The 12,923-nt window shown below is 39.3% G+C and overlaps 1 protein-coding gene across 2 annotated transcripts in view; it reads left to right on the top strand.

The window, feature by feature from the left end:
• Positions 1-12,923, top strand: part of Hmcn1 (hemicentin 1) — a 442,580-nt gene that overhangs the window by 212,084 nt on the left and 217,573 nt on the right. For both annotated transcript variants that reach the window (XM_052737150.1, XM_052737149.1), the window contains exons 12-15: positions 2,385-2,526; positions 4,035-4,162; positions 6,328-6,441; positions 11,353-11,511. In XM_052737150.1, the coding sequence (XP_052593110.1) occupies positions 2,385-2,526; positions 4,035-4,162; positions 6,328-6,441; positions 11,353-11,511 (543 nt within the window). The remainder of the gene's footprint in view (positions 1-2,384; positions 2,527-4,034; positions 4,163-6,327; positions 6,442-11,352; positions 11,512-12,923) is intronic.

The following is a 12,923-nucleotide window of genomic DNA, read 5'->3' as shown; positions in this document are numbered from 1 at the left end:
CTTTAGCTTCTGAATCCAACTTAATATGTTTTCCCCATTAAAATGGGGCCAGCTTTATAAATAAAGGGGTGTGGATTTGTTTGTGGGTTAAAGAGGTCATTGCACCAAAGAGTTAAATTATGGTTCCTCTATGTCATACTCTTGTCCTATTTCCGCTCCTTTACTAAAAATGGGAATTATTTCCCTATGGGTTAAAAAATTAACAATTAAAGCCGTTCCAGCGAGAGGTATTATGTCCTTATTAACCTAATTAAAGACTGACTCATTTTCACCATCTCTGTTGGTGGGCAGCCAGGTTTGCCTCCCTGTGTTTGTTCATGCCCTTTCGGATTTTCTTATCACCAGCAGGAATAGTCTTCACGGGGCAATGGTAAATTTCTCACCTCTGGTGGGATGAGGTCATCCCATCTGTATGTTACACAGAGATTTATTTCATGACCCCAGGCAGCACCCTACATCCAGGCTTTATTTGCTCAATAACCTCTTCGCTCCCTGCATCCTGGTTTGAGTAACTGACATTTATTTTTACTTTGATATCTGAACCACAGAGCCTACCAGTGGGATTCTTGCTGGGATACATGCCAGGCCAATTCTGGCAGACTTCATTGCCAGGCACCAAGTTTAGACAAAAATCTTGAGAGCCGCCTGACGAAGCAGTCCCATGTTAACAGGAGTTAGCCACGAGAAACATTTTACTTTAGAAAGGTAGGACCAAATAAATTTGGGAGTTCCAGTGAACTGGGAAAAGGAAAAGGATTGCTCCCCTTTCTCTTCATCTCCTGAAGACTGTCAGGGACACCCCTGTTCCATGTGCAGTCCCTCAGCCTTTCAGAGCTGATGGAGTCCAGATGGAATCACAGTGTGCACTGACTGGCTGTGGCCAGTCTGCCCTTGACCCCATGCATTTCTTCAGCACTGTGTTCGCTGAGAAGAATCTGTGGAATAATGAGGCTATCAACCAGGTCCACAGGCCGGAAAAAGCCCTTAAACATTGACTTCAAAGACTAGATCATAATTTGAGAACTGCAATGTAAACAGGAAAAAAAAGGGAGAAGGGTGATTTTAAGCTGCTAGCAATTAAGCACTAATTAGTTCTTCATTTGTGCGACAGCTTCACAGCTACCTCCCTCGAGTGAATAGGGCTTCCAGGGACTGATTTCTCCTAGTGAAAGTAAGCCACATTTTTGCACACTAGCCTGCAGTAGAGTGATACATCATAAGCATATCCAGGTCTAGGTTGTTAATTGGATTTCTCAGTGTCATCTAGAATAAAAGCTCAACGAAACAGAGTGCGGAGATAGAAAGCTACATGTATCCAAGTTAGCACAGTTCCTGGTTTGTGTACGGAAATGTGAGCGATGCAGAAGCAAAATCCAGCTGAGTTAGCTTGCTTCTCTCGGAACTGATGGGCTCTTCAAACAACGTGAAAGGGAGTTCGTTTCCTTCTATTCAGTCAGCTGGAGGATTTTCCTAAGAGAATTGTTTACGGTTTCTTTGATAGCCCTGTCTTTGGAGATGAATGCTTGCAGCCTAACCTACGGACCCAGAAAGCAGGGGAGAGCAAAGGAGCTGTGTCAACATCCCAGTTATATGCTGACAATAAATTGCAGGCTTCAAGTTTAATTTTCGAAAGTGTTTTTCTGTCCATACAAGTGGAAAACATTAGATAATTCAAGTCATTGCCATTTCTTGTTCTATTGGGGTCCTGAGGGTGAGCACGCGTGAGTCACGTGACCATTACAGCCAGGTCTTAAGAGGGGCTGGCAGTTATTATGGTTGAAGGATGGCTGTTTGTCCATCAACTGTGTTAAGTATCTTTTCAACCCAACCCACTGCAGATTCTAAGATATTAAATGGAAGATAATGGAAGACGTATAGTATGAAGGACATGGTCTCAGACTTTCCATCAAAAGAGAAAGTTTGATTCAAACAAAGCTGACAGGTTATTTGAATCTCCAAATCTGCCTTCTCTGTTTAAAAAGAGCTCAAGCCTCCACTGGAGGCCTTCCCCCCCCCCCCCCGCCCCCCCCCCCCCCCCCCCCGCCCCCCCCCCTCCCCCCCGCAAAAAAAAGTTTAATGGGAAGTTTCAGAACGGCAGACAAAACCTAGAGCCTAGAGGTGGCTCATGGTAACCAGTGGAGACAGAAACGTGGCATTGGGATCAAGTTCATTTTCTTTCCAAGGGAAGTTTGCTTCTTTGGTCTTCATTTCCTTTAGTCTCATTCTTTTGCTGAGACTCCAGACCTATGATTGGGGTGTGATGGGGTTCTCCTCCAAATAATAAAGTGTAGATGGTGGAAGCTTAAGCAACTCCTGATAAAGCCCACACAGCTCATGTCAATATAAATGGACATTTCACTATCAAACTTCCATTTCATTTACAGAAAAACCCAAAGTCACTGTGATGCCCAAGAACCAGTCTTTCTCCGGAGGGTCCGAGGTCTCCATCATGTGTTCTGCAACAGGTTATCCCAAACCAAAGATTGTCTGGACTGTTAATGAGATGTTTATCATGGGTTCACACAGGTACTGGGTTTGTATCATCTTCTTGGTTTTTATTGAATGAGAAAAGCTGATGAAATTTTGAGACTAAGTGAATCAGACCTGATCCCTAGTATTAAAACTTGATGAAAATCTATGGCTTTATACTTTCTAAACAGTCTAGGAAATGTCAAAAAATCATGCTAATCGTGACCTTAAAAAGTTGGAAGTTATTAATCCTTAATTTCAGTAGTTAAGATGAAGTTTTCTCCAATCTTTTGAGTTGTACACATAACACCATGATTTGTTATGTTTGAGCTTGCGCTGAAATGGGATAATACACTTTATCTTGGGAAAAATGATATAGTTATAACCAACCCATGTAAGGCATTGCCATGAGTTTAGAGGGAAAGAGGAAGGTGGGGAGGAGTGGAGGACACAACTTGCAGGCTGCAGATGTTCCTGAGGGCTGCTGCCACCGTTGCTATAGTACGCTAAGGACACTTCTTTGCTACTGTATGCTTCCTAAAGAGTCCTTTAGGCTCGGAAAGCCGTAGTTATGTGGGTCAGAAACATAAGGACTTCTGGCCATCAGGCTTCCATTACTCCTGGTTTGGCATGAGAGGGAGGCTTAGATTTGCTCCAACAAACTGAGCCAGATTCTATTCCCAGAACCATCACAAATTCCGTGGGCAATATATGGGTATTGCATCTCTCAGGTTTTCATGTTGAAGGACCCTTTGCTGGGCAGTTCACCACAGGAGCCAAGACTACCTGAGTACAAATTCCAGTACTTTCATTGATTTTGAGCAAGTTGTGCAACCTCCTACATCTGTAAAACAAGGATGCTTACATTATTTGGGTCATTTGGTCATTGGGAAGAACAGAAATTTTAATAAACAGAAGTCTTCCATAACAGTCTCTGGCACACAGCCAGTTCTGGACACATGATATCTGTGTTGGTTTTGTCAACTTGACACAGTCTAGAATCACCTGAGGAGAGGGTCAGTGAGGGATTGTCTAGATCAGGTCGGGCTATGCACACGACTCTGAGGAGTTTTTTCATAACTGACTTAATTGAAGTGGGAAGACCCACTCTGAATGTAGGCAGCACATTTCATGGGCTGGGTCCTGAACTCTTCAAGAGTGAAGAAATAAGCTAAGCAAGGGGCATGCATGCATTCATTCTCTCTCTGCTCTTGACTGTGAATGGGATGGAAAAAGCTACTTCAAGTTCCTACCTTGGCTTCCCCATGATGATGGAGCATAACCTGGAATTGTAAGCCAAATAAGTCTCTTCTCTTCATGCTGCTATTTTGTCAGCATATTTTATCAGAGAAACTAGGCTCAAAAATAGGACAGTATCCATTATTATCATTATTATTATTATTTTATTATTACATCTTTCTTTGTAACATGATGCTCTTGATGATGTCTGAAGTGAATGAAATTATAACTCTAAAATATTTGAAGAGGGTACTATAGTGTCCTCATGCTATAAGACAGTGCTATTGTAGTATTTTTAATTTAATTTTATTTTTTTTAATCCAAAGGTACAGGATGACCCCAGAAGGCACTTTATTCATCAAGAATGCAGTTCCCAAAGATGCAGGGACCTACGGTTGCCTGGCAAGCAATGCAGCTGGAACTGATAAGCAGACTTCCACTCTCAGATACATCGGCAAGTATAATCAGTTTAAAAGGCAATGAAAACAGGCTGAATCTCCTCACAAGTGATGGAAAGATCCTTCCTGAGAACTAATGCTACAAATCAATTGTATCCAATATTGTAATTTATCACTCATGTCACATATTGATTAAAGCAAATATTGTACATAAGTGAGGAAATCTGTCAACAGAAATCAAGGAAGTGTCCAGGTTGTGAAAGACCTCTAGACTGTCCACAGAATTATACCCTACCATGGTTTATTTTCGGTAATGCTTCATTTTCAAAATAAAAATGTCTGTGTCTTTTCTCATCTCACCCTCCATTTTATATTTATCTACTTATAATCAAAACTGACGGTATCATATTATTTTCATATTTCATCTACCATTTTCCCTTCCAAACTTAAGGCATTTATTAAGGTGTATATAATGATATCACTTTAGAGCATATCTGTGTTTTATTTGAACTTCCTAACATTGGTTGAAAATATCATGGTGTGTTCAGTGTCAGGCTGCAGATTGTGAATACTTTATTTGGATAAATGAATAGTCTGCCTTTTCACTCACTTTAACTTGGCTCCAAACATGGTAAGACATTAAAACTGTCAGTGTTGAGGAGAGAAGTGTAGGAAAACCACAATAAAAATAGAGAATGAGTTGGCATGCAAGGTGATGGAGGAATGTAAATGCCATGCCACAGGGGCCTGGACGAAGTGAGTATCACATGTAGAGTAATTATTTAAGGGGAAGCAGGTTCAGATTCAGAAGTACCAGGATTAAAAAATGTTCACGGAAAACATGCGAAGAGGTACCCGAGGATGAGCATGTGCTCATCTGAGTAGTGATGAACACAGAATTCTGCACAGCAGAAGTGAATTTTGTGTTTTTCACAGAGAAGCCAAATATTCAAGTTTCCTTGCTGTATAACACCCAGGGCATGCCAAAAATCTCTGCTGGAGACAAATGCTAAAACACAAACAACCAACCAAAATCCATGCCACAGTAGTAGCCTCTACTCTTTAAAGGCTCCAGTAACGGGAGTTTATCCATAAAACTATAAAAAAAAAGCACAGACAATTACCGCAGGGATGTGGGGCCTGGGCTGGCGTCCAGCAGAGGTAAGATGAATTCTGACTGGGGAATGTCAAAGAGTTCCCAAAGGAGATAGGATTTGAGTTAAATCTGAAAGAATGAGTGGAATTTGAAGAGCCACTATGGCAAAGGAGAGTTTGGGGAGGAGGGAGGAAGGAAAAGGCAGGGGAATGAATGAAAGAGCAGAGAGCTTTGTCTTTGGGGCTCCCAAGTAGAACTCTGTACCCAGTGATAAGCCAGCAAGTCGACTGCAGGTGAAGCTGAAAAGGAAGCAGTTTATGGGCTTTGAAAGCCAAACTGCTCGAAAGCAGCAGGGCTTGTTGGAGGGATTTAGCAGGGGAATGACGTGATCTTTAGGGAGGAAACTCTTAGTTTTGTTTAAAGCACCGTCAGTTGAAGTTAGGAAGGTCTCGAACCATTTAGGCAAGAGAAAGTAAGTCAGTGAGCTAGTGCCAACGGATAAAGCAAGAAACACTAAGGAAAACTCCATGAACCATAAACATGAAGAAATAAACGTATCACAGGAATGGGCACCGTCAGCATGGCGGAGGGGAAAAACAGAAGAAAATGGAAGACAATTAATAAGATTACAACATACACACCCTTAAAATCACATAGGAAATATGATTTTAATTAATCTGTAATTGTATTAGCTTCACGTCTTAATATAGCTGGCTATATTAACCCTATCCCTCTTTCAACTCCATTTGATTTGGATCACCCTTCTCTTCCATTCTTTTAGAGTTGTGGGTCCAGGGTGCATTCGTTTGTCTGAGCCCAGTCTCCTTATAGATCGCTTTTTCAGCAAAAGCCCTTAATTACTTTCCTACATTTTACACCTTTGTTTTCTAGTCATCTTCCAAGCTTTTGTCATTGTTTTTGTCTAATATCCTTGTTTTGGCTTCAACATTCATGTTTCCATCATATGCATGTGTACACATGCACAGTATAAGGTGTCTTTCTGCTTATAAATGAATGTAAGTGGGGATATAATGCTGGTGTGAGGTCCGTTGATTCATTCAGCAAACTTAAAGTCCACATGGCATTTTCTAGACGTTGACTGTTTTGTATCTTTGTGTTTTTCAGAAGCCCCTAAGTTGGTGGTAGTTCAGAGTGAGCTCTTGGTGGCCCTTGGGGATACTACCGTTATGGAATGTAAAACCTCTGGGGTTCCTCCACCTCAAGTAAAGTGGTTCAAAGGTATATTTCTTATGTTCATGTTTGCCTCACTTCGTTTGTTTTTTCTTTTAAAAAATGATTTGTTAAGAATTTGTTTTGGTGTGTGACTTAGCAGGCCTATAAAATGTGTTTATGATCTCACTGGAGACAATAGTTCAGAATTCTGAACTCTGAATTTCAGGATTTGACATCTGGTATGGATTACAGGCCCGTGAAATCAAAGCAGGAGAAGTCTGCCTTGCTAACCCAGCTGAACATTCTCTTTGTTAGTTTAGGACTGTTTCCTGTAGAAAACTGTCCAAGAATATTCAGTTGACGTTTAAAATAGCTTTCCTGGTTTTTGTTCACTTTTCTTGGAGATGAGCACTCACACTTTTAAAATGCAAATCCTCAAGGATGCCTTCTGTAACCTGCTCAACTGCAGATACACACTGAGGATCACGGGAAATTGACAGACAAGCGTATGTCCTGGTCAAGATATGCCTGTCAGCTGTAGAACTGATATCCACATTTTAATGTGTAGATAGACCCCTGATTCTATAAGGAGAGCACAGTAATGCTCTATTGGACCTTAGTGAAGCTTGGTCTATGCACAGATGATGATATCTGCATCTGCATGAAACCTTCTGCTTCTACTTCCCTCTCGGCCCTACATGATCAAAATAAACGTTTTAGACGTTCTAAAAGAGAGGTTGCTAGGATTATTGAGATGCTGTTTGCAAAATACTTTTTAATCTTCAGATGAAAAATGCTAAATAGCACAAAGCACTGTTGTTATGATTCTGTTTGTTAAATCATAGATGTTCCCATAGCAACAGGTTGATGTCATAATCACAAAATTATGAATTCACCTCGGGTTCAAACTTAGGAAACAGGAGGTGAAAAGAAAAAGGCTTTATGTAAATTTTTAAAAAAATAGTATAAATCAAAAGTAAGGAAATAATGCCATTTCTTTACTTTCCTAGGCTCAAAGATTTTCAGTTCGTATGTTTTCCTTGGTTGAAAAAAATTTCTGGTTTTTGTTCCTTGTTGAGGTTCCTTAATGAGTTCCTTATTTCACTGACTACAAACTAATTTTACTTATTAGAAATGCTTAAATCTTTGAATTCCCAGTTAAATAAATATACAACTTCAAACCCAGATTGTGGTGAAACAGACACAGCAAGTCAGTTTTTGTGTGACTCGGCAGTCGAGGAAGACAGTAAAACTTCACAAAGCTATGAGTGGCTCCTTGTGTCAAATCACTTGGAAAGTCTTGTTCACAAACTAGGCATACTTATCTGAAAAGCTTATTCTTCATGCCAATCTCTGTCCCACAATAAACAAGGAGGAGCTAGGGAACCCTGCAGCCACCACATGGAACACTCTGGGATTCACTTGTTTCCTCTCTCCACCATAGATGTAAATCAGTGGGTTCAACTAATAACATCCCAGTGGATTCTAACCCATGTGGGCATGAGATACTGATACATCGTACTGTCAGACACAAGCAAAAGCTTATTAACAGCACACATCCCTCAACCCCGTATCAGGCCAGCTCATCCATCCCAGTGGATTCCAATCCACATGGGCATGAGATACTGATACATCATACCATAAGATGGTATACACAGTCTGATGCTTATTAATAACACACTTCCCTGAACTCCGTATGAGGCCAGCTCACCCTCCCAGCCACAGGTAGGCAGTTTATTGCCTAAGAGGTCAGCATCACCAGGAGAAAACTAGAAGCCAAAGCTTTCCTCATGCAGACTGGCTCCAACATGAAGAGTCAGAGGCAGGTGGGCTCTTGTGTCCTGGGGACAAGGTGATAGAGAGGTCAGGAAATCTGACCTCATAGGAACCATAGGAGTAGAAGAGTTCCTGCCTTACCCTCAGAATAACTTTTCCTTAAATGCATTTCTTAAGCAATTCTGCTTGAATAAAGTAGTGTTTTTTTTTTTTTTTTAAATCTCATTCAGATCATTGGAGAAAAGAAATCACATGAGGCAAAGTGCCCTCCAAGACTTTAGGCCTTTTGTTGCTAGAAATGAACAGTATGAAGTGGTTTTAAGGGAAAATCAGGGACACCATTAAAATCTTATGAAAAGGATATTTGTGGTAAAATATAAAATTGGATTTATTTATTGAGATTGATGGTTCTCAAATGTAGTTTGAAATCTCTGGGGGTTCCTTACTATTCTTTGAAGGGATCCACATGCTCCAAATTATTTTCATAATAACACTGAAATGTTATTTGGCTCTTTACTTTCATTGTCTTCCGAGTGAGTAGTGGAGTTTCTGGAGGCTACATGATGTATGGTATTCAATAAAGAGAAGGCAGAAGCAAGTATGAACGCTCAGCTGTCTTCTATTAAGCTGGACATTAGACACTGTGGAAATTCACAAAAATGTAAAACAATGCCACTTTTCTTACTAATTTTTTCTGGCTTGGGAAAATATTTTTATAAAATATATTTACTATGCAAGAATATATCATGAGTTTTAAATAAAATAAGTTATGTGCATGTTTTTAAACTTCCCAATTTGATTTCTGAAATATTAAATACAAATAAATATAATTCATATAAATAAAAATTCTCTGGGTTCCTCCGTCATTTTTAAGAGGACACATGAGGGTCCTTGAGACAAACATTTCTAGCCGCAAGTTAACTACCATCAACTATTTGCAAAGTTCTAGTGTTAAACTTTACATCCACAGGGTCCAGAATTGAGTTGAGATGACAGCAACGGGAGTATCTTCCTCAGTAATGATGACTGTAAAATCCTAAAACAGATCATTGAAAGTTCATTATCTTACCAAGTATATGTTCTTCTAATTGTATTTAATATTAAAACTAAATAATCCCCATCACAACTCCATTTGAGAAGGACTCAGACTGTACTTCTCCGGCTTCTCAATAATTTGATGAATAATTTTCAGTAGAAATCAACAAAAGGAAGACTATCAAAATGTGATCAAATTATAATCTTGATTGGGCTTGTGCTTTCCAATTTCTTTCTTTCTTTCTTTCTTTCTTTCTTTCTTTCTTTCTTTCTTTCTTTCTTTCTTTCTTTCTTTCTTTCCTTCCTTCCTCCTTCCTTCCTTCCTTCTTTCCTTCCTTCCTTCCTTCCTTCCTTCCTTCCTTCCTTTCTTTCTTTCTTTCTTTCTTTCTTTCTTTCTTTCTTTCTTTCTTTCCTTTCTTTCCTTCCTTCCTTCCTTCCTTCCTTCCTTCCTTTCTTTTCTTTCTTCCTTCCTTCCTTCCTTCCTTCCTTCCTTCCTTCCTTCTTTCCTTCCTCCCCTCCTCTTTCTTTCTTCTTTTCTTTTTTGTGACTATCATTCCTTCAACCTTTTTACTTGGAACAAAAGCTGCCAGCACAAGGTCTTTATTTCATCTTCTGACACAGATGGTGTCTTTTGACATACAGGAATAAGCTAAAAGCAACAAATAAATTACAAAATTCTAAATGCATCTTAGTCCAAACAGACTAACGCTTGAAGAACATCGAGGTCACACTGCATCCTCCTCTGGTAGGAGGATAGTATGTCAACATCATCTGCTTTTGTTTATTAAAATCTCCCAGAGGCACTTAGACAAAGTTTTTACTGCCTCTCTCATTTGTGAGTAGAGTATGTAGTAGCAAGTGTAAAGCTGCCTAGGGGGTTGAAATATTGGAATTCTGGAAAATTCTTTGTTTGAGGCACTGACAGTTGCTTACTTATTGGAATTTTGTAGTTTTCAAATTCAGAGGTTCTTTGACATCTTCTCTTCAGAAAATTATATAAACAAAAGAGAATTGTCTACATGTTGTTACATCTCATTGGTTGATGCTGTTTGTAGCATCCTTTTAGAGAGCTACTTGCTCTTGGGCTCTTTGCCTATTTAAAGCAAGAGTTGTGTATGTGATCTTCAGTTCCAGGGTACATGACTGATGTGTGACATTTTAGAAAGCAACTTTCAGATTTGGGGAATGTCATTAAACCCTAAGATCAAGGGCCACCAAACCTTCTGAGGGATTTTAAGATCCTCACGTACTTTGTATCATCCTTAATACAACAAATGAAACAAAAAATGCACTAAGTGACATTATATATCCAATGCTATGTGCTTTTTAAATCTACTGGTCATTGTAGTTATTTTCATTCTTTGGCTGTAAGACCATTTGGGAGATGGAAAGCACAGGAGATGCATGCATAATCTTCCTTATGACTCTTTGAGGTGTTATCTCCTTCTATAATAAGTGGTGCTTGGAGGATCAGAGGCTCTGTTGGAACATACCACATATAGAGGCAATCCAGATGTAACTAGTCTTTCTTGGTTCATCCTGTCCTTGCACCGAGATCCCTATCTGCTTCCTCCAAACACACTATTACTTCAAATTCAAATTTTTAATGAATGAGATTTTAGCTGAGGTAACCCAAGAGACAAATATAAGCTATTCTTTCTATTCTCTCAGCAAACTTTCACCTACCTTTTCCAACCAGCCCTCTTCCTTGGCCATTCATATGAATTTCTCAGCCAGTTTAGACTTATCACAAGACAAACTATAACTGATGTCATTCAATAAAGAATCAAGCTAATACCTTTGATACCTCAAGCACTTCCAAGATCACTGAAATGCCTCATGCCACAATAATAATAGAAGCCTCTCATCAGCCCTCACCTTCCTAGCCCCACTCTTCCTGAGCAAAGCCACTGTTTAGGTTTTAAGCCTACCCCAGCTTTCGATGTAGCTCCCAAGAGCTCAATCTTATTTGGATGTCAATGGATGGAGGAAGCAGCTGTATACAGTTCATTACAGGTCCGGGTTCCAGTAAAGCATATCTGTTGTGCAACTGGCATTTGAAACATTGCAATCATTCTTATTCAGAAATTTCAAAATCATATCAGTGGCAGTGTAAACCATGTAAAAAATTCTGTATTTAATATTCTTCCCATTGTTTTGATTTAGGAGATCTTGAATTGAGGCCCTCAACATTCCTCAGTATCGACCCTCTCATGGGACTTTTGAAGATTCAAGAAACACAAGATCTGGATGCTGGTGATTATACCTGTGCAGCCATCAATGATGCTGGAAGAGCAACAGGCAGACTAACTCTGGATGTAGGCTGTAAGCTTTCATGTCCATTGGTTGCATTTTTTTTTTCTGACACTGAGTTGTTATTTTCCATGTTGATCAACTGTGAAACAATTTGGTCTAAATATTTGTCAGAATGGCAAATCCAGCATGGGCATTTCAGATGACTAACATCATAACAGTGGTTAGCAGTTCCTAGGAGCTTCCAATGTACCATTCATTGTGCCAAGAATGTTTTATGGGATATCCCATTAAACTTTCACAACCCCAATAAGAGGAGATGCTACAGTTATGTCTTATACAAGTATAAGAACACTGAGCTTCTATAAGCTGAGCCACTTGACCAGGGCCGAAAAGCTAGGGAGGGGCAGAGCCTGGGTATTTGACTGCAAGTTATCTGACCTCAGAGACTGTAGGCTTCACCCATATGTGTCATCTATTGCCATTTTTCTGTCAGTAGTCATCCATTCTACCATCAGATTCCCAATTATTAACATCTGGAGGCCAGAAAGTAGAGTTTGGCCCTAGACCATAATCTAGAGATGTTGATGACAGCAAAGGTAACAGATTATTCTTTTGTTTTAGTTTCAAAAGTCCACTAGGAGTCACTCCCCAGGGTCTGAAATAAAGTACTAACTACAAATGAATGTCAATCACCATGGAAGATGCAGTGTGTGCATGACAACTGTATTTGTGTTCTCAGGAAGTTTGATTCTCACTTCATCATCTATTTCACGTCTCTTTAGAAAAATAACACAAAACGAAAAACATTCTCTACACAGTGTGGTAAAACTAGAAATAAAACAGAACTTGTTTTTCATGGAAAAGGATGTGGCAGCTTAATTTTCACAGATAATTAAATATTTACATCTCTTCAAACTTATAAGTATAGAATGTCATTAAATTATATTTTCTTTTCTGTATATTACATACAAGAACTTTTTTGTCATGCTCAAACTGCTTTTTTAAACACAAGTGAAGAAAAATGAATCTTTTACAAACCATTTTAGTTCCATTATCTTAAGCCTTTAAGTGAAAATTATGGCCCTATGTGCTTGATATTTTGTTTCATGGAAACTAATTTTCTTCCCTCCTGAGACCTGTTGTGATCCTGGTCCCTTGCCCTTAGCTCTTTGTTGAACACATATTCTTGCTGAATATGCCCTGAAATTTTAATATAGAATACTGTAAATGGTCCAGGGTGGTGCAAGATGTCCAGGATGGTGTTTTAACAATAACTGAACTGTGTTATTATTAAGATAAATACCTTGGAAATAAGGTTGGAACTGTTGGGTGGAGGGGCTCTCTGATTCTCCTGGAAGATTTTCAACTGTACTAATGATTTTGGAAATATAAGACTCAAGTAAGGGAGGCCATTAGATACATAATTCTTGTTTTTAAGAAACACAGTAAGGGTAAAGTTCCAATTCTTGGCACCTTCCTGT

Source organism: Peromyscus californicus, unplaced genomic scaffold (assembly GCF_007827085.1).
Source record: "Peromyscus californicus insignis strain IS unplaced genomic scaffold, ASM782708v3 Scaffold_14__1_contigs__length_90479793_seg_2, whole genome shotgun sequence".
Classification (NCBI taxonomy): Eukaryota; Metazoa; Chordata; class Mammalia; order Rodentia; family Cricetidae; genus Peromyscus; species Peromyscus californicus.
This window is presented reverse-complemented; position numbering and strand designations above follow the sequence as displayed.